The sequence below is a fragment of the Rhyacophila brunnea genome, unplaced genomic scaffold, assembly GCF_057557595.1.
Source record: "Rhyacophila brunnea isolate RB1 unplaced genomic scaffold, BYU_Rbru_1.0 scaffold_3, whole genome shotgun sequence".
NCBI lineage: Eukaryota > Metazoa > Arthropoda > Insecta > Trichoptera > Rhyacophilidae > Rhyacophila > Rhyacophila brunnea.
Window position 1 is genome coordinate 14383439 of NW_028232965.1, and position 25698 is coordinate 14409136.

The 25698-nt window shown below is 34.1% G+C and overlaps 1 protein-coding gene across 6 annotated transcripts in view; it reads left to right on the forward strand.

Moving 5' to 3' along the window:
* Positions 1–25698, forward strand: part of aPKC (protein kinase C iota type) — a 478073-nt gene that overhangs the window by 65118 nt on the left and 387257 nt on the right. For 3 of the 6 annotated variants that reach the window (XM_085952856.1, XM_085952857.1, XM_085952858.1), the window contains exon 2: positions 13887–14221. The exons of the other annotated variants lie outside the window; for them this stretch is intronic. In XM_085952856.1, coding sequence (XP_085808982.1) covers positions 13960–14221 — 262 coding nt within the window. In that variant the 5' untranslated portion in view covers positions 13887–13959. The remainder of the gene's footprint in view (positions 1–13886; positions 14222–25698) is intronic. 6 annotated transcript variants of the gene reach the window in all.

Consider the following 25698-nt stretch of genomic DNA (forward strand, 5'->3'; position numbering starts at 1 on the left):
AAGTCGATCGTAGTCTGCGATGGATTAAAGAATAAAACGCAAAATGGCGGCTGGGTTATAAGTAGTTTTATATTAGAGTGTTTTTGATAATAATATAATTAATAATAACATATATTATTTCATAAATAAGTCGATTGTAATATATTTCAACGGATTCGGGGTAAAGTTAGCTTTTAAAATGATGAAGATAATATGAAATTTATATAATGATCACATTACATACCTAACTCTCCTTTTATACTACCACCTCTTAGCATTAACAATAATTTATTAAGTATAATGTCTCATAAACTCAAACGTATAATTTTTATTTTGTTAACCTCCACTCTGTAGAGGCCCATATGATCTTATTGCGATCGGACATGATCGGAATAATAATATGCCTATCATTTAAATTGTGATTGATAAAAGCTTACCGCATAAGAGAAACATGCGTCGTAAAAGTTTTTATATTTGTATGTAGTGAATTCTGTGAAGTGTTCTATCAGGGAACACAAAATTAATGGAAACTGGCTTGCCCTCGAGTGTGGAAAAATATGGGATAAACTTAAACACATGATAAAGAATATGCTATTTTTAATAGTGACGTCATTCATTTTAGTGTCACGTTAATGTAACGTAACGTACCTAACGTAACAGTCGAAGCGGTTTTTTTTACTTGGGTTTTATGGCGGTCAGGCCATAAACTACCCTGCTTCAGAACTTTGGTCCGGCGATGCATCCCATCAAGGATAATAAGACCTCAAAATTATAGAAATAGATTATCTACAACGTTTAAGGAATGTCCAGGCTTATGCTCTGAAAATACCATAAAACCTCCGTTTTAACCTACGTGGCGCATGTGGCCCCTTAAGCTTGTGTAAAAACTCCCGTGAGCCACTCGTTTTGTATTTGAAAATCGACTGCATAACGCAATGGACGATGTGTTTATATAAGAATAAGCATGGGCCCACATATATTTTTTATCTTAGTCCAAATCCTGTTTCATTATTTTCGCACAGCTTGGTTTCATCTGCCAGTGTATATGAAGACATAAAATGAGTTGCCTAAAATGAACCCATGGAATTTTTATTGTCTATTCGACAAAAGTAACACCGGAACGCAATTAAGCGCTGAATAAATGGCCTTCAATAGCGCCGAATTCATTCAGAAAATCTATTTTCATCCCGACGCACCGTACTTATAAGATTATTGGCATTATGTGGACCTCATGCTTGGCTTTGTGGCCTAATCCGGACCTCAAAGGCGTACTCCATGCAGCACGCTCGCGGGTCGCTTACTCTCTACTAAGCTCACCGCCCGTTGAACGCCCCGCGTAGAGAGCGGCCTCTGACGAAACGAAACTACCGCCCCATGCCGAGAGACGCCTCTAACGAAACTAACGCTTCGATGGACTCCCGCTTTAGTGTCGTTACGATAACGAAATTCGACAGCGAGCTCGATTTTCGATACATTACTTATTTTTTATGCTTCGCCTCAGTACCACAACGGAATTTTGATAAGCTATGACGGAATCGTACCAGGTATTATTTTTTATAAAAAAAGATCTCACAAAAACTAGTTATGTTCTGAAAAAGATATATTTTTAATAAACTATTTCTTTTATTCAACGAATAAGACGCAAGGTTTCAGAATGTAACATCCTATATGCATAATTTGAAAACATCTCACGCAAACACTAGAAAAAATCATTTTGTAGAAAAAAATACGACACCTGATGGGACTTGAACCTGTATCTGCTGGATTCGCGCCTTTTCTAATTAAGCTACAGGAATCTTTTTTGAATCACGACAATTTTAACTCGTAGTTGTTACATGAGATGCTTATCGAATTGCGTTATAATGTTGGCTATCGGTTTTTTGTATATTAAATTAAGGTAGGTATCAATTAATTCCTATATTATATTTATATATGTATTTGAAGACCACGATAGACATTTCTGTTGGACCATTATTTATATTGATCAAATTTATCAAATAAATACAATTAAAATATTCTCGCCATTACACCGGTGTAAATACGACAGTATGTCATTAACTGTAGATAGGTAATTATAATTATTTACATTTCTCATCTCAGGAATGTTGACCTAATTATTATAAAGTTAGTTATAGGTAATGTCGTTACATATTTTGACATTTATTTCATGAATTGATGCGAAGAGATAGAATAAAGAAAACATGGAATTCATGCACCGGATCACAAATAAATGTGGAATATAATATTGGAAAATTCAACGCATATAATAGGTATATCTTTTGATTGAATATTTAATGTTCCTATACATACCTCAGTGTTTCTCAAAATTTCAATATATTCGAAATATCGTTTAGTTAACTGTTTTACGTATAATATTGGCGATTTTTATGTTAAAAATAAATAAATAATATTCTGTACTATTAAAAATACAGATGTCTACAATTAATACATATTATAGGTAGAATATCTACATTCTGTTCTCTTGTCAGATAATTTTGGGCAAGGGCGAGTGTTGGATAATCTATCGGATGAGCACTAATACTTAAATAAGGTTGTATTATCCGCTTTTTGCATTTGTATGCTACACCCGCACTATAATATATCTTTCTTGTAGTTCTAATAAATCGACGGTCGGTAGCCGAACGTTTGTCTGTATAAAAAATCTCCCATTGCGACTAATCGTACGAGATCTACATGTACACATATGTATATATAAGTAATAATTGTTTAATAAACCATTTTTTATTCAATGAATCATTCACAAGATTTAAGAATGTAACATTCTAGTTATTGAACATACATAATTTTGAAAACACTTCTCTGAGAAAATATATTATAACCAATAGACAAAATCTTTTTTGAAAATAGTATCTATGACACCCAGCAGAAATCGAACCTGCATCTCTCGGGTTTCGCGCCCATGCACATAGGCATATGCTATAGGCGCCATACTTAATTGCGATAAATTGTAACTAATGGTTCTTAATACTCTCTGAAGCGCTTTCAAAATTGAGTTACTATTGTATTTTCAAAATTATTGTGTATTCAAAATTATGTATGTTCAATCGTTTAATAGCTGGTATGGAACTTGTTGTGTAGCGATATCCTTAAAAAAAGTTCAACGGCGCACTACAGTTTGGGAGACACTGCTATACGTTGTACATCAACAATATAACAAGGCCACAGGGATTGATCAATTTATATTATTATCACCAACAAAAGATTATTCATATTAAAAAAGTAACGACTGCCACCATTACGGAAATATATTCTACTGACAATATATGTTACAGTGAGCAATTTTCGCTCTTTCAATGTGGTATGTACCTTCTCAGAAAAGGCTTTGTGAAAACCTTTTACTCGTCCACAATAGAAGTCTCTCTAATATAGAACGAATGTGTTCCACTTAGATGATCTTTGCACACGCCAAAAATGTTTTCTCCGACAGGACAAAGTTGGCCGAGTGTCGGTAATGTGCTTTGCTCTGCCAATAAAATTCTCAGTGCATTTTTGCATTACTATGTGGTACCTTATTGTGTAGACGTGATTGTTTTATTCAAGTCTCTCCTTGCTTAGAATACTAATCGCCCTAAACAAGCGGCGTATAAACTGTTATGGTTTCTGTTGACCTTTATCAGGGAAACGCAACCCTTTGATTTTGTGAACCGAAATAAATATTTCTTGGGTAAACAATCAGTTTGTATAGCAAATCACGTTTGCCTTGAATAACCTTTAATAGTACGTATGTTACGTAAGTGAAAGTAAAATGTAATCCTTATTTTTGTATATTTTAAAAATTAAAATCAGAGTATTATCTTTAGACTTGAAAATTGACGACCACAGTTGAAGAATCGGTCCGTTATGACTGCGCCTCAATGCACGGATGTGAGGCACTGATATCTGTCCATTCGAACCATTTATAACGTCATTATAATCCACCCTTATATATAAAATCTCAGTATTAAAGTGGGCGTGTTATAAACATGAACGTTAGTAATTTTTTTTTCGACCATGTTCGATCCTAATAGGATCATATGGGCCTCCACAGAGTAGAGGTTTGTATTAACAGATTTTGTTTTTTACGAGAAATGGATGTCAGCCACTTGCTTAACCTGACTCACACAAAAATTGAAAAACAATATGTGTACTTGCCAGACCCAGGATTCAACCGTATACATTATACCTACTATGTAAATCATATTATGTGGCAATAGGACACACCCAGTTAACGCAGAATTAGTAACTGTTCTATGATGATACCAATGCTGTAAAGACCGGCGCGAATTTTAAATGTGTACCCTCATTATAAAGGATGAGTTATTTTTTCAATGATATACATTTGTATTCAACTGAACACTTTTTACGTTTCACGAGGAACATGTAAATTTAAATTATTGCTGACAAAGTTTAAATTTGAAAAAAAAATGGTTAACAGTACAATATATAATATTACAACTTGCGACATTGGACGAGAGTTTCGGCAGGTACATTCGCTACTCACGACAATTACTAGGCATTCCCACTAATTGCACGTGTGGTGTTCATAGCAAGGACGGTTGTCACGTGGGGAAATGTCCATGTGCCGTCAGTCCGGCAGTGAAAGAATGGAGAATGTTGGGTGTAGCCGATCACATGCTGCATTTATGCACAAGTACTACGATATGTGGTTGGTTACATCTCCATCTCCCGTATCTATTCCGTCGAATAGTAGTCATGTGCGCGTGAACTAAGCTGTCCTAAAAGAAGACAAATACTGATATTTATGCATGTTTTCCATATTCCCACTCATTCCGCTGTCCGTCAATAAATATGTATTTCGGCTCGTTGCGAGAACGAGAATTCCAAAACATACAAGAGTGTGAACCATATATTTAATGTGATATCAAAATTCGATCTCAGTACGTATACCTAATGAATGTAATATTATTTTAAGCGATTTCGCACATGTTAATGATGAGACAACTAATTTAACCTTTGTCTAAATCCGAGTGTTGTACACGAGCTAGTTTGTCTGTTCGCAAACTCTGTTTAAAATAGTTGTACGACGCGACGTCCCCCTTTCATGATTATTATTCGCCTTTACGTTTCACGGTTGATTTCTCATCGACATTTGCAATAAAATTGCAGCTCGCTCGGTCCGCTTTCCTTGTTCACAGCTCATTTGAGATGCGCTCTTACAGAATCACTCGGCAATGCCACTGAGTCGCGCCATTTTATAAAACAAAGTGGCATGTATGACATCATAATAATATTACACCCAGTTAATAGTATTTTCACTCTCTATCATACAAATACCTGTATGGGGATACATAGTCAGCCATATCTAATGACGTAAACTCCATAATACTGTAGTAGCTGAATCAATTATAATAATTATTTCCTAAATATTCTTTTCAAGATATTATTTTGATTGTAAGTACGTCAATAAATAGCGGATCATAATTCATTGGACATATCACTCGAATATAAGTTTCCGGTCTGTTCTCAGTCTAGTATCGCTCCGCACAACATCTCAGTCTACCGAGACTCGGACCTCGAAACAGTATCATATAAGTATTGTAACATAACTACTGTGACATTGTTTTGTATCGGCTGTTTACGCTGCAACTCGCTCCTCTATTCATCGGAGCAACCACCAAATCTCGACGTCGTCTTCATCCACAACACCATGCCACCACACTTGGATTAATGAATTATAATTAAATGCTTCGGCCGCGTTTTCTTTTAGAAAATAAAGGCATTGGTAAACTATATTCAGACAGCCAAGATTTGCATCGGATTTTAGGATCAATGAGGATGATGCTTATAAGTAATTAGCATGACTAGGCACACTATTGACATTAGACAAAGGATTTTTAAATTACTTTTGCACTAAGGATTTCAATGTTTGGTATTCCGGGATTCAAGGAAAATAAGACAAATTTCTCCTATTTTTTTTATTCGGTACAAACATAACATGAACATGTTAATATGGAACACCGAATGGAACTTCTACCCATAATCATTGCTTCTCTGTACTAAAATACGATGTTATCGAGGCTATCGTTAATCACGTCGAAATTCATAATAATTTGTGAAATAATGTACGTACACTGTACCTATATTACCGTGATGTCAAAATACTAATCACAAAATTTGCTAATAACGGAATCGGAAATACCTATTATACTTTCGATGCCATATTGGTAGTTTCCTAAAATCTCAATATCTTTTTATTCACAAACTAATCGCTTTTTCTGAATAATGTATTTAATGTAAAAAAATCATATAAAACCTAATTTATATTTTCCGGCATTCCAACCGTTTCAAACTCGGGATTTCCAGTTCTGAAAACGGAGAGGGTTCCCGGATTTGCACACCCTACCTTGTACGTTATCTATCTAACCAACGATGTATCGTTTTCTATAAAGCCATAATATGCTAATACACGTCTGAAACGTGATTTTGCATAATATATACAATAAGTGCTTATATTGTATTTATTTAGAAAAGATAACCCTTTTTATCTGCGTTGCATGAATGTATGTAAATGTTTCAGCTCTTCATACAAATATTTATATTTTTTATCGTAAGTTTTCAGTCTAAACGTTATATTACAAAATAAATACAATGTTGTACGATCGTTGGCGAAGCGTGGCTATCCATAAGAGTCCATCCGACCAGAAATGATGTATTGCTTCATCCAGCAAAAGAAGCGGCTTACTCGTATCTGAATGTGCCCTTTTTTTCTTCTTCGAAATCGCCATTTATATAAGGAACTAGGGAACAGTTCACTTTTCTCTTCATACAAGATCTTCTGACAAACTAGCATTCATTTTTTTGGGAGTTAAAAGTTAGACATAATATTCATATAGTAGCAAGTAAAATACTTGTAATTTAAACTCTCAGAAGAATTGAATTTGAGTATAATAAGAAATATTTAACTGTTTATAAGTACGTCATAAAAATAATATATTTAACTTAATAATAAATGTATTAATTAAAACAAAATTATATATTATGTAGTAGGTACTTATTCATTTCTGTCTAATATTAACCACGAATTAATTATTGTCCATATCTTTAATACATAATTTGCTTTAATTTTTTTTAGTAGGTATGTATGCAATATCGTATATTATTTTGTCAGTTGACAACAATGAGGTTTGATTTTTTCGCTGCGCTAGTGGAGACGTTCTTACAAACAATAATCGTAAATTACCCACTATCAGTTTGGGAAAACCACTCCATACTAATCAGACGATACGTCATAGGTTACGTTCCGTTTAATACCAATACGCCGACCAATGAATGAATGCTTTTCGAACTGTCAGAAAATGTGTGTGCATCAAATTTATGTGAATTTAGTCTTATATAGTAAACCAATGGTTGAATCACATTGGAGCGGACGAACCCTGTCCTGAATATTTTAAATAATGTGGAATAAGTACTACATATTGTTGTATTTTATTTTAAATAATACAATGTCTTTGCATCAAGATTTTCGTAGCGTAATATATAAATATCTTCACGTGAAAAATTTCGCCATTCGACCCTATCACCACTTAATGCATTCATTCCCAACCATCGTTATCATCGTGTCAACGGTTTCGCGAGAATTCGTAAAGCTTTGCAGTTTTGGTAATCAAGTAAAATGCTTAACTCAACATTTTCTTTGTGTAGTAGTAGGAGTAGCAGGCAAGTCATACATTGCTTTGTTAGGAGCGGCACATATTACAACATTTGAGTAGATTTTGAGAAAAGGGGAACAGCATTGGGAGTGTCCGCCAGGTATTTTACTAAATATTTCAAGGGTTCCGCCGACCAAATACGGTTAGGGATCACTGACGCTAAGGTCGGATTAATGGGAGCAAATCACCAACAATCCACGATCCTTACATAATAAAGCTCACCATATGTGCGAATCACGTACTTATCGTATGGTACGTGGAGAAAAGCATGTGCCAAGTACGTTCGTTGTATAAAATGGCTAATAGAAAATAATTGTTACGTCAACGATTACTATTTTTTTTTCAATATCTTCAATTTTGTAGGGTGGGTAATAGTTTTTTTTAATGATTTTTTTATCTCTACCCGCGTGCAATATTCCGCGGCGATCATTTGTATTGGTAAGATGGGGGAAAGGGCGCGTATATTTCGTTTAAAACTTCACGTCGTCATATTATGGAAAGCGAATAAATCTTAATTCATGTAAGGCATTCAATATTGTTTGCTGTCATATTATATTATGAAACATACTCCTGTGCAAAGAAAATCAGTCTTGCTTAATTTCTCCTGAGACAATCACAACGGTAGTACGTGTACATTTTGAGAAATAAAAAAAATATCATTATATTGTAGTAAGTATATATATTTTTTTGTTTAGTCTATAGGTAATGTAATGGCCATTCTCTCTCATATATTTTTTTCTGTGTAATTCTATTGCGAACGCCATATAAAAAAATCGATCTGTTATAACCCAACCGGGATATATATTCTCAATATCACATCGAATGAATCCGATATGAAGATATTTCATCCTGATAGTATGGTAGTCCTTTATCCATTCTGATATTTCGAACAGATTGTTTTTTTTACGCTAACGGTCGAATCTGCCTTATATTTTTTTTCACTACGATCTATTCATATGATACCTACATCCACTTATATTTATTGCGCCGATAAGGCTGCAATCTTTTTGAAGCGACATCTATGAAAACTCATGATTTCAATAGATTAAACCAGCGTTTCCCAATTAGGTCAGCGATGTTAAATTTTAATGGCTTCTCAACAATAAATAAATAAAATTACACATTGCATGATCAATTTTTGTAGGTTTATATCTGGTGGACGAGACAATATTAGGGTCAGTTCGCTATTACTGCACAGCTTATGTACTTAATTGCCTTAGTAATTGTAATCTAGACTGCACATCACATTATGAGTCGTATAGTATCAAAAGTAGAACTGTTGCAAATATATCGAAATTTAACTAAGTATGCCAAATTATTCTTCTGACCATAATGTACGACTAGCAATATAATATTCGAATCAAAATCATATCTGTGTGGTATAAAATTGTGATGGAAAATAGGGCTTGGTATCAGAATGAGAACTGTTCAATACTTTGGAAACAAAAGTAGAACTGTTGAATTTGAATTTAATTTCTATTTTCTAAATGTAGAAACATATTTCATGCTATTATAACACTAAAACCCCCAACAAAACGTTTTTCGTCATTTTCTTGAAATAATGAATAACGCACAGATCTACTTTTGATACTATACGACTCAATTTTATTATATTATAACCTACCTACCTGTCATACTAGGAAACAATAAGTAAACGGCTGTGATTAAACTTCGTATTCTCCAATAACCCACCCTCAATTTTTATTATCAGTAATTATTGTAGTAGTCGCGAGTCGGTTACACGCGCTGTACGCACAGCTGTAAAAATAATATGTTCCAGTACAAAATGTAAAGGTACATTCTTTAAAAAAAATTGTAACGTTCATTTTAAAGGTATTTTTTTCGCCCGTGCTGCATTTTAATGTTTTATGTGTTCCGCTTAAAATATTTATGGGGTTCCGTTCTGTCGTACAAAATATAAATTGGTTGGGTGATTACTTTTAATTTGGAAACGCTTAACTAAAAAATGTACATTTATTTTCAAAAAAATCATTGGATACTCGATGGTAGTTCACAATAATTTATAAAAAAATGTTAATTATGTACTGGATACTCTAATACAGCAATAATATAATTAATTATCGATATCTGCGAAGCTATTCTATACACAAGGCGGCTATCGACATTAGTTTATCATATTTTTGTATTGAGGCTGTTAATTGTTAAAATAAGTTAGCGTATAAACTGTCAAAACTGTCTATCTTGCTCTAAAAGTTAACACAGCCAAGAAGGGGGCTGTTATAACATAACTTTTTTTAGACAGTTAGACGGTTAACTTATTTTACAATTAACCTCTTCAATATATATACATATGATAAACTACCGTCGACAGCCGTCTTGTGTATAGAATAACCCATTGAAATGCGCTTCCCCACCCCTTACGATTTTCCCATTACAAATTCCTACCCAATCTACTCAATAACTTGAAATTTTATCAACTATCCTTCGTCCAAATTACATAAGTTGTTACCTCTACACGTCTACACACTGATGTTGACTATGGAAATAGTCAATCGTATATACATTTCGAGTACTACCATTTGATAAAACTCCTCACGTGAATGACACACGTATCGATTTTTTTTTATAAAATGTTATACATAGTTTAAGCAAATATACGTCAAATATTTTAAATGTTAATTTAAACATAAACGAAAGTAATGTTCACAAAATATTACTTAACTGAAATTATTATATTATTTAAAAAAAAAAAAACAATCGTGCAACATAATTCCATTTTCTTATCGTACTTACTTAAAGATATGAACCGTTGTGACATATTATTTGAATAAAGATTGGAAAAAGTTTACTAAGAAATAAAATAGCTCAAAAGGTAAAACTGTGACGTTATTGCGAAGGGTGAAAAACTTTTGGGAAATTTGAAAACTTAAGGTGTGGAGTTTTTTTTAGCTCGGTGACGATTGGAAAATATTATGCATGTCACTAAACTTATTTCATAATATAATATATCAAATTTCTGACTACGTGGGTTAATAACCCGCCCCAAAATGATATTCAGAAGTATTATAATAGTTTCTGCCAATTCTAGGGAATAGCAATTAATAATGAATATTATTCGTATTTTAATTACAATAACCATAATTTTTTATTTGAAAACATGTAGTTCTGGTAGTAGGTACGAGTATTTGCAATACTAAAATTAGCTGATAATCTCACATTATCATACACACCCGAGTTAACAACAATATTAAAACTTAACTAGGTTCGACTATCCTATTAAATCCAAAAAAAAATAACGAAACGAAGCTTTTGTTAGTGTATAGCTCGAAATTGTATCTTTGTATCTACCCCAGTCGTGAGTCATTGATGGATTCGAAGATACAATGCAGCACGCACCACTCAAATGAGCGCAAGATTTTCTTATTAGTGCGTTGTACAATATGCGTTTGACGATTCAATGCCTTGGAACGTAGCACCTTCATTAGACCGATGCAACTTTTGTTGCCTAACAAAATTCTTTTTTCGTGTCGTTATAATATAACTTATGATAAAATATTTTATGAGGTTATTGAAATTTTCTGTGTCCATGGCGTTACATCCCAATTCTTGTGTGACCAAACCAGACGAAGTTTATAATTAATGAAGAAATCAGCGACTATTGCACATGCATCTACATATGTTATACCTATCAAAACAAAATATCAAACGAAAAATGTAGATTTTTGAAAAAGATAATGGTCGATAGTGGAACAATTTAACCCTGAACTTACGCAAATTGCGATTTCTTTCAGTGTGTACGAATTACACAGCGAAAACTTAACTATTGTTATGTACTGATACTATTTCTAGATGCTCTTACATAAATCCTATTGCATCATTTTCTCTTGCTCGGTGTCGCTTCAACTACATCATATTTTCTGTCAAAACTATCGTACTCCCCGCTTTTGTGATAATATCATAACATATAATGTTTAAATATCAGACAACTTCATATTATAAGTGATACTATAGCTATACATTAAACATCGTATCTCCCTTTTTCGGAAGACGATTTTATCTGTATAATCAGTGTGCGGTGATTTTTACTTTTAGAGATCTGTTCAAAATACACTTGCTTTTATAACTATTTGCTACACACTATTCTCATAGGGATGTATAACTAATTGAATCTTGGCGGGTAGCCGGTAAAGTAATATGGGATTACGGAGTAGTAGTAAGTCTACGATATTCTAAAAATATTTACTTGGTACTTTATCGATTATTTTTGAAGGTGCTTTCCATCTACAGGATCTATGGACTATGGTCACTGATCCATACATTCTCTCAAATCACTCTTAATTATGATAAATTGTTTAGAAATATTATGATATACCCATGATGTAACATTATTGATTTCAAGGGTGAAGGCTTAAAACAAGCTGTAATGGCTGTCTTAAAATTAATTTATACTTCGGCTTTAGAATATTTTACGTAACATCCACATTTCCTATACAGCAATGCGACCGCGCGAGTCAAGTTTTGTAAGAAACCTCTCACCTTTCATTCCATCAAAGAGTTTTAAGGTGGCGGTTCATCAATCAACGTGTCAGAGGAATATTGAGATGCAAAGGTTTCCGAGGTAAACTTCGACTTGGAAACTTTCGAGCGAATTCAGTTATACTTCAATCCGCTTTCAATATTCTTTCGATTGCCTTGTACACACTTCCAATTTTGGATGGCGTATTTAAGTACATTTTCTAATCTAAGTTTTTGATTTAAATTAAACTCGGTGCCTTAATACAGATCCTGATTTCCATCATAATTAAAAACACGTAGGCTCTTTTACATTATAAAATGGTAATCATAATAAATGTATTAATTATTCAGTTATTCATCTTGTATGGTGAAAAGGCGTACAATACGAATACTTTTTTTTACCTATTGATTTTGTCATGTTTGATAATATATAATATGTATATACATTTTAAATTTCCTACACAATCTGTATACAGCTATGCAATGTGGTTGCGGATTAGTGTCTGATAATATAAAGAAATTACCTATATGTACCTAGTTGTGTTGGTTAGTTCATAGGTAGGTGGAATTTTAAAACTAACGTGACTTTTCACATATGTAACATTGAATCTACGTATCTTTGGTGTATGTATCTAAAATTCATAAATCAGTTAGTCACGCAGTTTAACTATGAATCCACGAAACTGTATTGCACTTGCATATTAATTTATGTTATTATCAGAAGACTGAATCAAGAACGCTACTATCTACTACTAAAATGCCATCGACGTTTGTCAAATGTTCCATCGTATTGACAAATACACCTACGATGGCTGTGCGACTTAAGTGTCGGCCTATATCGTCGTGGGTCCCAGGTTCGAATTCTGGGTCTGGCAAGTACACATATTGTCTTTCAATTTGTGTATGAGTCGGAGTATGGACCTAATAGGTTGAGCAAGTGGCTGACATCCATTTCTCGTAAAAAAAAGCAAAATCTGTTAATACAAACCTCCACTATGTGGAGGCCTATAAATATGATCCTATTAGGATCGGACATGTTCAAAAGAAAGAAACGTCAAATGTTGATATTTCATATTGTTTCATAGTATCTACTGTACTAAATGCTATTGGTTACGCTGCGTGGCAGAAATAGCAAAGCGAGACGGTATGTATTACAGCCATGTGTCATCTTGATTCGGATCGATTATAATAAATATCCTCGAAAGTATCTATTCATAATATTCTTTGCCTCATTGCCGAAGATGGCGATCACTGAGATTACAGACATTGCTAACGATATCTTTCCATTTACAGCGATTCTACACTGATCATGTTGGTTCAGCCATTATTAATTCTGTCGCGTTTTCCAGCTATATGCCACCCTAATTCAGATCGAGTATTATGACTCTTTCTGTACGTAGATATTATGATATAAGTACCAAATTTATTTTTTACGTTTGAATATAGATTATTGATGATAAAACTCAAACCATTATTTATTTTAAATGACCATTTTTGTATAGTGCCTTCACATAATACCTACATAATTCTACCAATATATTTTAAATGGCGTAATAATAATTATTTTCTTAAGAGGATCGTTTAGTAGATACCTATTACTTTTTTTTATCTGATGGAGCCCATTTATATAAAATATTTTTTTTTTTTGGATTCTATGCACGTTCTGAATATTATACGGCAATTGATAGGACACATTTAATTTAGGACGTTATTAGTAATAAGATGAAATGTTGAAAGATAATTTTTTATTAAAATCTACAGGCAGTGACAGTGATTATGTGTTAAGTTATCTGGGTTTAAGAAAGTATGTGATTCCGAATGTTGAAGATTTAATATGATGGGCTTTGGTAAACATCTCGATTCGATGTTTCCGACGTGCTTTTGTGCGCTGAACCCCACGCGCTTTATATTCGCGGCAAGTTTTATGCGATCGACGAATGACGAAGAGCGAAGCAAGAGCGAGGAACAGAGCGAAGTCTCGCGAGTCACCGGCAGCTTGGAGGACGTTGCACACGAGAATGTCGTTATAGTGGAGAGCTTTACGTCATCGAAAAGCAGACTACGAGACTGCATTGATAGGCTATCAATTTACAATGGTGAGTATTGTATACTCTATATTTTCTTTTCTTTGAATTGTGCATTAAAAATATCTTGTTAAAACTATTTCATAAATTAATAACCATTTTAATACCATCGACCGATGGTACTTGATGGAATTTGAATTGAAATTCTAATGGATTTAAGTTTTGTACTATTCCATTTGAGTCGTTTTTTTGCGACGCAGGTTTCACCTTTTGGCATCTTCAGGCACTGTGTACACTCACCAAAAGGCAAATAACACTGACAACGAATATTATTAACTCTAACTGTACGTTACCATTGTTCCTTGAATGGACGATTTTACACCTCTTGAGTGTAGTATTATTATTGTTTATAATTACTAATGATCTATTATTACGGTTTGACGATTTATTATAATATGCTTATCGAGTGTATTATTAATATTATTAATAATATAGGGGGTTTTTACTAACACTTCAACTATTCATAATTTGTTAAGACCCCTGACTTGATCGGTAGGTAATGGAGTTTTTACCTACTTTATTGTATTGATTGATTATATAAGTTGATAGTATTAATTGTCAGTGTTTATTTGCCTTTTGGTCAGTGTACACACTGCATGAAGATGCCGAAAGGCGAAACCCGGGTCGAAAAAAACGACTCAAATGGAATAGTACAAAACTTAGGTAAATCCATTACAATTTAAAAACCATTTTAATAGTACATAAGTATATCGTAAAAGCGATACTCGTTATAATTAACACATTTATGCTTATCGTGAGAATGTGTTATCGAATATTACCGGGTTAAATTACATACGCCTTTATCTTCTGAATATGTTCGATAGCATCGTTTTGAAACACACTGCGCAAAATAATCGTAGCGGCCTCTACGCCGTAGAGGTTCTAGTTCAGTACTTTTTTTATAATTACGTAACAATGCGCAAGGTAAGTGATGCGAAACTCGCCGAGCAAGCAGTCTTTTGCTAGCTTCGCGAGGCAACAATAGATAGGATGTTTTATTCACAATAACATCGCCGGCGGGCGAAGTTTTCAACCGCAATAATTAGTTCGCTTTTCAAATTATTTTGTTTTATAAGAAAACTTATTTCTGCGGCGGGAAATATGGAAAATCTGACTAAAGGCGACGGGGGTGTTGGATGATTATTCATACACGTTTTTTTTGCTCGTGATTTAAAGTAAATAAGTCGTTACGCTATGGCAATTAGGGCAATAGATAACGTTAACCAACAGCGGAGGTACACTTAAATAAATATGCCAATTATTGGTAAGTTATCGTTTTGAGTAGTGCTTTGTGTACACCAGCGCTTTCCAATTAAATTTAGTCACAGGACCCATTACATTTTGTCAACAAGGTAGGGTGGAGGTAGGCTGTTAAGATACGCCATAAATAGTACACACTTAAGTCTAAACTTTGTCAGTCATACGTATTTGTTTTCATTGAAATATGATTACAATTTACAGATGGTATTGGTTGGTTTTCAAAAATCAATTAAACTCTGCATAACCAAACCATCATAGTTTTTATATATTTTGGGCGATACAACAAAATTGTTCACACTTTTTCATTAATGCTTATTTGTTTTCGTTGGAAGAATACATATTACACATATTGTTGGTCCATTTTTATAAATTCATTAAGCCCTACCTAAACCAACCTATAATAGATAATTTTATTTTAAAAACTAACACCATCTGTACCCAAATTGCAGTTTTGGCGCAATAAAAACAAATAAGTATGACAAACATAGTTTCATGTGCACTATTTATGTCGGATCTCAACAGCCTACCCCACCCTTCCCCACTGCATTTTGTACAACATAACGGGAACCTCTTAAATATTTGTTCAAGGTTAAATGCCTACCTTTAAAATATTGGTTACATTTTTCCAGGTGTAAGACAGCTATATATACCTATTTAGTTATATAAATACAGCCGTCTTGTATGTATACGCACGTATAAGGGGAAGAATGAAAGGATTTTCTTTTCTTTGAATTGTACATTTTCTCTATATATTCGGTCGGGAACATGAGCTGTTTTCTTGATTTATTCCAGTATCTACTTTCTCGGTTGCTATAAATTCCGAACAATTTGAAGCTGTAAGCTGTCCTAAATTAATTTAAATGACAATAATTTATAAAAAAACATGCGTTTTATGTTAAACTTGTCTACAAAGCTAACGATCGAATTGCACAGATAGATAAGAATATTATTAAACATGTTTGTATGTATGCGTACAGCGCGTGTAACCATGTAACTAATACTTTTATGGCGCGGAGAATTTGAGGGTATTTGCTGGAGAACATAGAGTGTTAACCAATCACAGCAGTTTTCGCGGCGTTTCTTAGTATATAGGTATAGTAGTTATAGTATGCAGTCGATGTGATATCCACGTTCTAGATTAAAATTATTAAAACATGCAGATTGCAGACCTGGTCAAAATATTGTATCGCCAACATCTTTTCGCGGAACCTCCAATGGAAAATACTGGTGTACACATATTTACATACGTATGGTTTTCGGTATGTAACGACGTTGGGCCATTCAGCCGTTTAGAGCAAAAGCGTTCCCCCTACACCGCACAACACGCGTGCATCATTAGCGAAACTATGTTCTAAAGAAAACGAGATAATTAAATTTAGAAGCCAGGTTTATTTACAGCTCGTAAGCAGTATGGTTAATATTCTATTTGGAAGCATGACACTTCAACATTTTTAAAACTCATTAAAAGTGTTTCTTTCTTGCCAGACGATACAAATTAGTTTGGCTGACAGGTCCAGAAACCTATACAAAGTTTCCGTTTGGAAAATATTTGGAATGACAGCCCAAAACTCTTTTAATTTACTTGTTATAATAATGACACAATTTTACGAATATTAATGCTTAAATATTCAGTTTACTTAAATTATATAAAAAAATATATATCTCACAAGTTATTCGCGTGCATATACAATATTTATTGTTAAAAATCTCTTTTTTAAAGGCCCTCTATTAATTTTTGTTTCTTAGTGTTGAGGGTAATGACTGTTTTCAAATGTACCTACCCGTTGTAATGTCTTTCCAGCGATTTTTAAATGCCGCCGATGGCTCAACTGAAGGTATTGAGAAACCTGTATCTTCTATCTCTTGATCTTTATGTATGTGGTAATTATTTTTCATAATAATTACAAACGAAAACGTAATAGGAAACGTACATCATTTTATTATTTAAAAAATGGTATTTAACTTATTACTTTATATATTTGTTTTTTATCTTGTTGTCCGTAACGCAGAGGGAGACAAAAATCATATACGAAACTGTATGGGTGGGAGCGAGAGATAGGGAAGAAATATTAAAAAGGGTAAGGTGAGAAAAACCATAATTTGTAAATGTGTGTGAGAGAGGTATAAATACATAATATTATTATGTAAATGTATAGGAGAGAGCGAGACAGGGAGAAGAAATATTAAAAGGGGTTAGGTGAGAGAACTGTTGTGTTCGGAGAAATTTTCCAGCAATAAAGTCTAAATGTGATTTTGATTAAATTATACTATGTTGCTGAAATTAGCCACATCCACGCATGTAGACAGGTGGCGCTGCCACCTGGTAAATTCGTAGTATCCTGTAAATATATTACGTATACATAGTAACCGATCGAAAACATCATTGGGTTGTCATCGTGTTTTTTACTTTTCCTTCTTTTGCTCGACGTTTTGAAGCTTATTCTTAGATACCTAATGTAATAAAATGTCGTGCATGGATTCACTTATCAGACTATATCTTAAGTATGTCTGCTGCTCCGAGATTGAAACAGTAATGGAAGAAGGAGAAGGAATAATTCAGTATGACAGCCGAAGACCCAAATACTATAACAACTCACAGAGTCAAAGTCTCATCGATTATCTACGCTACTTTTTTAACAACATTTTAACACCATTATATGGCATATCGTTGTAATAAGACAAACGAGGCAAATATATTTAGTAGCAAGAGAAATGATTTAAATTATACAGTTTAATCATTAACACTCGTTTATATCATAGTGGGTAATTCAAAGTTCGCTGTAATAATATATAATACCCATAAAATACAAATAACACTACGAGATACAAAGTTCAGCTCGCCGTCGTAATTGAATCATTTCGTTATGATTTTATTACGAATACACTGTTCACGAACCACCCTTGGCAGCATGACAATGTTTTGCAATAAATATACGAAGTTATTGCCTTACGCTCTTGCAGACTAGTTTTCTAAGAAACTTAATTAAAAACTGAGACAGCCCCTGTTGTACTTACGGCTGAACGTCTTCGCTGTCTTTTCGAATTAACGAATCTGTACAACCTTCGTGGAAATATTTTTAGGGAGATCCCGAATCAAAATACAAATACACATGAATAATAAAATTGACAGTCAACAATTTACACCAGGGGTAGTCAACCTGGTCCCTATCGCCCACTAGTGGGCGTTCCAGCTTTCATGGTAGGGGATAGGGGTTTTAAAAACATTTTCATTATGTTTTCATAAAATTTAGAGTAATCTTAAATTTCAGAAAACATATCTACTATTTGTATCGCTCTCTATTTCCGAAAGAGGAGACCCTCGTTTGTTCCTCACAAACATGAGTGTCAGGGATCTCATTAATACTTAGGTAATTAAATCTAATTTCATCAGACTTCATACTTATATGTATGCAAAGTATAAATAAAAAGATAGATTTAACTACAGTAAGTTGTTTTATAACGATTTATTCTGCCAAACTTAGCGATAGTCTGACATAAAGTATTTGGTAAGTAATTATTGTCATATGCTATAACTTGCTGTACCTAACTCTGCTTTATACATTTTATAAAGTAAAGTTACTTCCCTACTTTATAAATCACCATTACTGTGGAACCGGTGGGCGGTTAGAAAATTTTACTACTAACAGATATACAAAAGTGGGCGGTAGGTATAAAAATTTTGACTACCCCTGGTTTACACCATCAAATTATGACTTGATATATATTATGTACCACTCAATTATTGATTTTTTTAAACTCTTATTAATATTTGAATAAATTGACTATATTTAGAGTGACTTATGTAGATAGTATGTATACATTATCAAGGGGCAATTACGACTTATTTTGACAAGGAAGGTAATAATTTAAAATTTCATTTTAGTCATTGTAAAAAAAACATTACAATAGTAAGTGGTTATTTTAGGTATGTGGAAGCCTTCTTTAAGGGTGTCGTAGGTTGTTACAATTAGGTACCTACAAAAATAGTGTTGTTTACATCCAGATTATGAAAAAACACATACAAATACACATTCCTAAGAAACGACTGCATCATCTTCATGATAAACCGCCACTGCTAATGGTGATTTTTGAAATGATTTACGCTGTATTACTTATTAGGTCTAAGACACACGGTGCTGCACGTAATATCAAATTTATCACACACGGCACTGCAACTTGCCACGTTGATGCTGACGGGTCGTCTTAGATAAGCGCGTTCGGCGGTGCGTTGAGCGGCGCGCGCAACTCAAACGTATAACCGTATGTGAAAATGTCCACGTAAAAAATAGCCACGTAAGACGCCCAGTGATGCTTAGTCGGTTTAGCTATGACAGGTGAGCATTGCATTGTGTATGACCGACCCAGTATTCTCGTCAACGCGGCGCGACTGCGGCAACTTGTCGCAGTGTGTCTTAACCCTTACGGCTCGTCTTACGTGAGTGACGTCGGCGAAGCGATGAGCGGCTCGCGCAACTCAAACGTATAGCCGTATAAACGTACAACCAAAAAAAAGACTGTTTACGAACATTTTCACACACGGTTATACGTTTTAGTTGCGTACCGCTCAACGCTTCGCGCGACTTCGCCCTCGTAAAACGCCCCGTTAGGTTAGTGTCAGGTTTACTATTTATTCAATTCAATGTCTACTCATAGAAGATTTCATTTTTATTTCTGTTTGTCGATAATTTACTGTCTTTATCTAAGACTAACTCTACCTCTACTGCGGACCGCAACTATCACTGCTAATCATTTTTATTATATACCTAGATTGCCACTAAACTAGATTCGACCGGATTTAGTCGGGTTGATAATTGAGTTTCTTATTTTTATTGTCCGTGGGCTTCCCCGTCCGAGCCTTCATCCCGGTCTTTCATTAGGGCTGTAAATCTCGCGGGCAAGTTTGTGAAGGCATAACCCCACTCTGCAATCACCATTAAACTTTGCACCGTGCCGTAGACTAACTATAGAGAGGCAATAATACAGACCACCGGCCGTGGCTGGTATATGGCAGACAAAGGACATGTTGCTACTTTTGCTTGCTTGCAAAATGCGGAGTCAACCATAAACAAAAACAACACTTTGAATTATTATCATACCTAAGTTTCTAGCAGTCATCTCCATAATATCGCGCCTATAATATTTGATGGTGCGTATTTATCACAACTTCCCAAAACAAAATAAGTGATCATACTCATTATTTACACGGGTGATCCCGGGGCCGGACCTACCAAAATTAAAACATTAGTTGTAAAAACTGATATCACAATCTCACCGACTGCATTTTTCTTAACAGATCTTTTTTGACACCGCTATAAGCTAAAAAATCACAAAAAGCTAGTACCTATATATTACACCAATTTGCTTGAAAATCAACATGCTGGCCTAATAAATTAAATGTAATATATCTACGACATTTAAGTGAAGACCAAATTTCATACCTGTGGGTCTATTCTATACACAAGGTTGCTATCGGCGGCTATCGAGTGTAGTTTATTATATTTATGTATTGAGGTGTTATAATTTTTACAATAAGTTCAACTCCGTCCAAACTGTAATATTGTCTATCTCACTCTAAAAGTTAACACAGCCAAGAGAAATGCTGTTAAAACATAGCATTTTTTTACAGTTCAGACGGTTAATTTATTGTAACAATTAACCGCCTCAATAGGTAAATATGATAAACTAACCTCGATAGCTGCCGATATTGTTTGTATGACTTGGGTAATTCATTAGTTGCGATACAGTTAATTCTCCTTCAATATATTTTGTTCACGCAAAACGATTTTTTTAAATTGTGGTAGTTTCTACGGTTACATGTATGTTGTACGTATGCAGTTCATCGTGGGACACTTTTTCGTGCGCCGCAGTCCGTGAAACATGAGTTCGTATAACATTTTATCAAATAACGAGTTCTTCGTTGAACATTTCACCGTGGAATACATTTGTACGTATCTTACAAAATGCGGCGATAGTTTGCAAATAGTACTGTTTCAATTAGATTAACCCTAACCTAACCTAACCTAGTAAAGACATCTCCACATGTTGTAGCATACGTACAAATATACTCCACGGTGAAATGTTCAACGAAGAACTCGTCATTTGATTAAATGTTAATGTTGTTGAAATTCATGTTTCACGTACTGCGGCGCACGAATAAGTGTCCTGCGGTGAACTGTTTACGTACAAATTTCCGAATACAAGTTTCTACACATTTTTGTTAATTACAAGAAATTTTTCCTTTTTTCTGCCAAGTAGGTTATATTCATATAGGTATCTATATGTGCTAAAACTCGTTTCTATGCCTACATTTAGATAATCCAGCCTTTGATTACTGTGAGAAAAATGAAAGCCATTTTGTATTAATTATTAAAAATATTTGTATCGTATTATATTTTTGTCGTGAGTTCCATAATTTTATTACTTCGATTTTCATTTTTTTTTTGTCATTTAGAACTGATAGATCGATATATGTTGTTAGACATATGTGTCTCCAACTTGAACATATAAATATAGAGATTATTTGATGTGGTTACAGATAATAGGTATCATTATTTTTAATATACCTACAGTTAACTATTACTAATTAAAATGAATATACTAGCTATATAATATACTCAACTGATTCGTGTTTTTCTCTCTTTTTTACAGGTACGTAACATAACTATCGATTAGCGGGATTATTAGCCGAAAGGTAAGCTATAATGTACATTATTAAATTTATGGAATCAAAAACGTTAAATTTATCATTGTATCGTTTGGTATATAATATATATATATATACATATAAACAATATTTTACGACACGGGTTTCAATCACATTGTAAGTTTTATCAAGTAGGGGAGCGTGGGGTAATGAGAGCCGGCGGGTAATGGGAGCGACTGCAAAACAGGTACCATCGAACACTAAAATGACTCGGAAATAACCAAAACATCTTCGTCAATCGTCGGCTAAGCCCGTCGATCGCTTTCGGCTGCTTAGTGGCACGTGCACGCGCGTGGCGAGTGGAAGTGTGTTTTGGGCTAGATGCTTATATCAATTTACAGTACATAAACATCAACGTAAGTACGTAAAATTTTACTTATTTTATCATATTTTGTGTCCATTGTATAGCCAGATACATGTATTTTTATTTAGTAGTTTCAGAATCAAGGTTTAAAATGGTTTGGTTACGTTATTTATCAACCTTCAAAGTGGTTGACATTCGTCCTTCTCATATATAAATTTCACACCTCTTTTACTAGTAGACAAGATTTTAATTGTTCCAGATGCCCAGAAATAGAAAGCTGACGACTTTCAAGGCTGGTTGGACGGTGACTTCGTTGGAAAATGCCCTCCGAAACCAGAAAGATTATATTTGTGTTTTTTGCTTAGTTCCATAACAAGACGTGTTGATTCTTTTGATATTTTTAGTACTAGAGCATATTTTTGTTGAATTACATTAGTAAATATTTCACATTTTATTGTACCTATGTCTGTTATAGTGTGCATAAGTGTTTGTAAGCATATTAAAATATGAAGCTCCCATTACATATTTGGTAAATTTTTGGCTCTCATTACCCTGCATGTGGGGTAATTGGAGCCAAATGTATTTTTTGGGAAAACGTTTTTTTTGTACCTTAGTTATAGAATTTTTGAGTGGAAATTGCAGTAATATTATTACTATGTAACCAAAGGACTCATTTCAAGTCTTAATAATAAACGATTAGAACATGTTGTTACTTTTTTTCAACAATTTCTTTAGTAGGCTCAAATTCCCCCTTGCTCCCCTAACAGTTTAATTTTTTAAATTAACATAAATTACTTTTTAGTAAATAATTCTGAACCGTTTTAAAGAGAAACTTTTAAATATCGTCAAGGCTGTTGGACTTTTAAATAAAGAAGTATTTCACCATAATTATGTAAATTTAAATAGAAAATAAATCTGATTTATGATATTTTAATAATGTATACAATCTATATGATGATAATATTTCACGACGTAGTCGCAGGTATCTCATTTAGGTTCTCGTATAACCAGTAAACGCTTCCTGGCGCAACACTATTTGCGTTTGAATTACGACGCCCAATACGGCCTTATTAAAAGTGAAGCAACGTCGCGACGCTGGATCTAGCGGCACGTATGGATGCATCAATTTTAAGCTGAAAACATACCACAGAAAATATGCGATTCTATTTTAATGATTTGCAACTATCAACGTGCACATCTAGATACGTGTATCAAAATAAAAAGGTCGACTGGACACAGGCACAATTTTCTTATATAATAATACCGTAGGAAATTGTCTCTTTCAAAAGTGGGGAAGAGCGTGAACGTTTACGCGGCCCTGAGATAAGACATTTTTTTAAAGTGGTCGTATTTTCACTGTGATTTATTTTCGGAAGTCAACGTTTTAAAAAGTACAATGTAAAAGTGACACATATTCACAATAATCCCTAAAATTGTTTTCGCGCCCTCCGAGCCGTTCAATATTTTTTTTTAAACCATGTCTGATCCTAAGATCATATGGGCATCCGCTGGGTGGAGATTGTATTAACAGATTTTTTTGTTGTTGCAAGAATTAAATGTCAACCTAATTATTCCATACTCTTTTCCAAACGCACATTTATAAACAACATGTGAATTTTCTACAACCACCGCATCTATTTATACACAAGACTGCTTTTGGCCGCTACGACAGCTATCATAGGTAGGTTTGTATTGAAGTATTAGCACTTATTGTAACAGTTACAATAAGTTAGCCGTCTAAACAGTCAAAACTGTCTATCTCGCTCTAAAATTTACTACAGCTAAAAGAGGTGCTGTTAATACATAGCACTTATTGTAACAAATTCAACTAACTTAATTTAATTTTTACAATAAGTGCTAATACTTCGATACAAACATACCCTAGATAGTTGCAGTAGCCGCCGAAAGCAGTCTTGTGCATAGAATAGACGCCCAGGATCCAAAGCCACAAAATTATAAGCCGAGTAACCGCTCGGCCGACTTGGGCGATATACCTACTCTAGAGTCTAGGTCTAGGACACGATATATTTTCATGTCTTTTTTATAAGTTATGTGTACGATTTCATTTACACTGATTATGTCTTAAGATTTTCCAGGCTACCGATCCGCCCCTGAACAGGGTTTGTAAAACATCACAGGAAAGGTCACCTGTTCATTATTATTTCTTCGACAAAAAACTTTCTGCTACATTATGTACGCAGGTTGATTTGCCAATTCCTGGCACGTCGTTCGTCTTGCAATTCAGCCCCGCTTCTATCGCCTATGTTGTCAGCCGGCAGGTAGCTCCGCTGGCTCGGGCAATATTCGTCCAGCCACACAATGTACTACCTTCGGGCGTCATAAATAGTGTGCGGGGTCGGACAGAAAGCGCATTTATGTGGGAGTTAGCAGGTATCACGCTGCGGTCTGGACTTCCACCTGCGCCAGTGACGCCACGCTAACGAAGTACTTACCGGTTTTGACATTTCAGAGGGAAAATAAAACGAAATGCTTCGATAAAGTATTAGAACGACATATTTATGTAGGTAATATATTATCAGTATAATATTAGAATGAGTTTATAAGATAACCATCAATGAATCATAAAAAACATTGGATTAATAAATTATATTCATGGTCTGATTTTAAAATCAGTTCTAAGTTAAAATTGCTTAGTAATAAGCACAAGATAGATACAGGTAATGTCTCATATTATGGGAGTCAATGAATTAAAATTAAGTTTTGTGATCGTTTGAAAATTTATGATAAATATAAAACTGAACTAAACTAATAACTCTTTGTAAATAATGTAATTTTATAAATTCAACTATCAAATATCATCATTGTTTCGATAGTTTTGATTAACCGAATGAAATACCTCACCGGATAAATAAAATTGTAGACTTATCCACACTCTCAGGACCCATTTAGCGAGACTGAATATCTCTACTGATATTTGGTACAAGAGGTGAGGGGGGGGGGGGCGAAAGCGCCTACTACATTTTTTCAATTTTTCACCTTTGCATATATCTTTTATCACACAATTTTAACTGACTTACCTTGAATCTTGAGTTCATTAATTCAGTAGTAGTAGTAACATTGTATGACTGCATTATTTATGCACTCAGCGAGAGACTTATCCGGCTTATGGCTATTTCATCAGCATTGCGACGTCTATAATATTGGATTCTCGTGTCTGCCTCCTTACCAATTGTTTTTTTTTGTATTTTCGTGAACTTACCA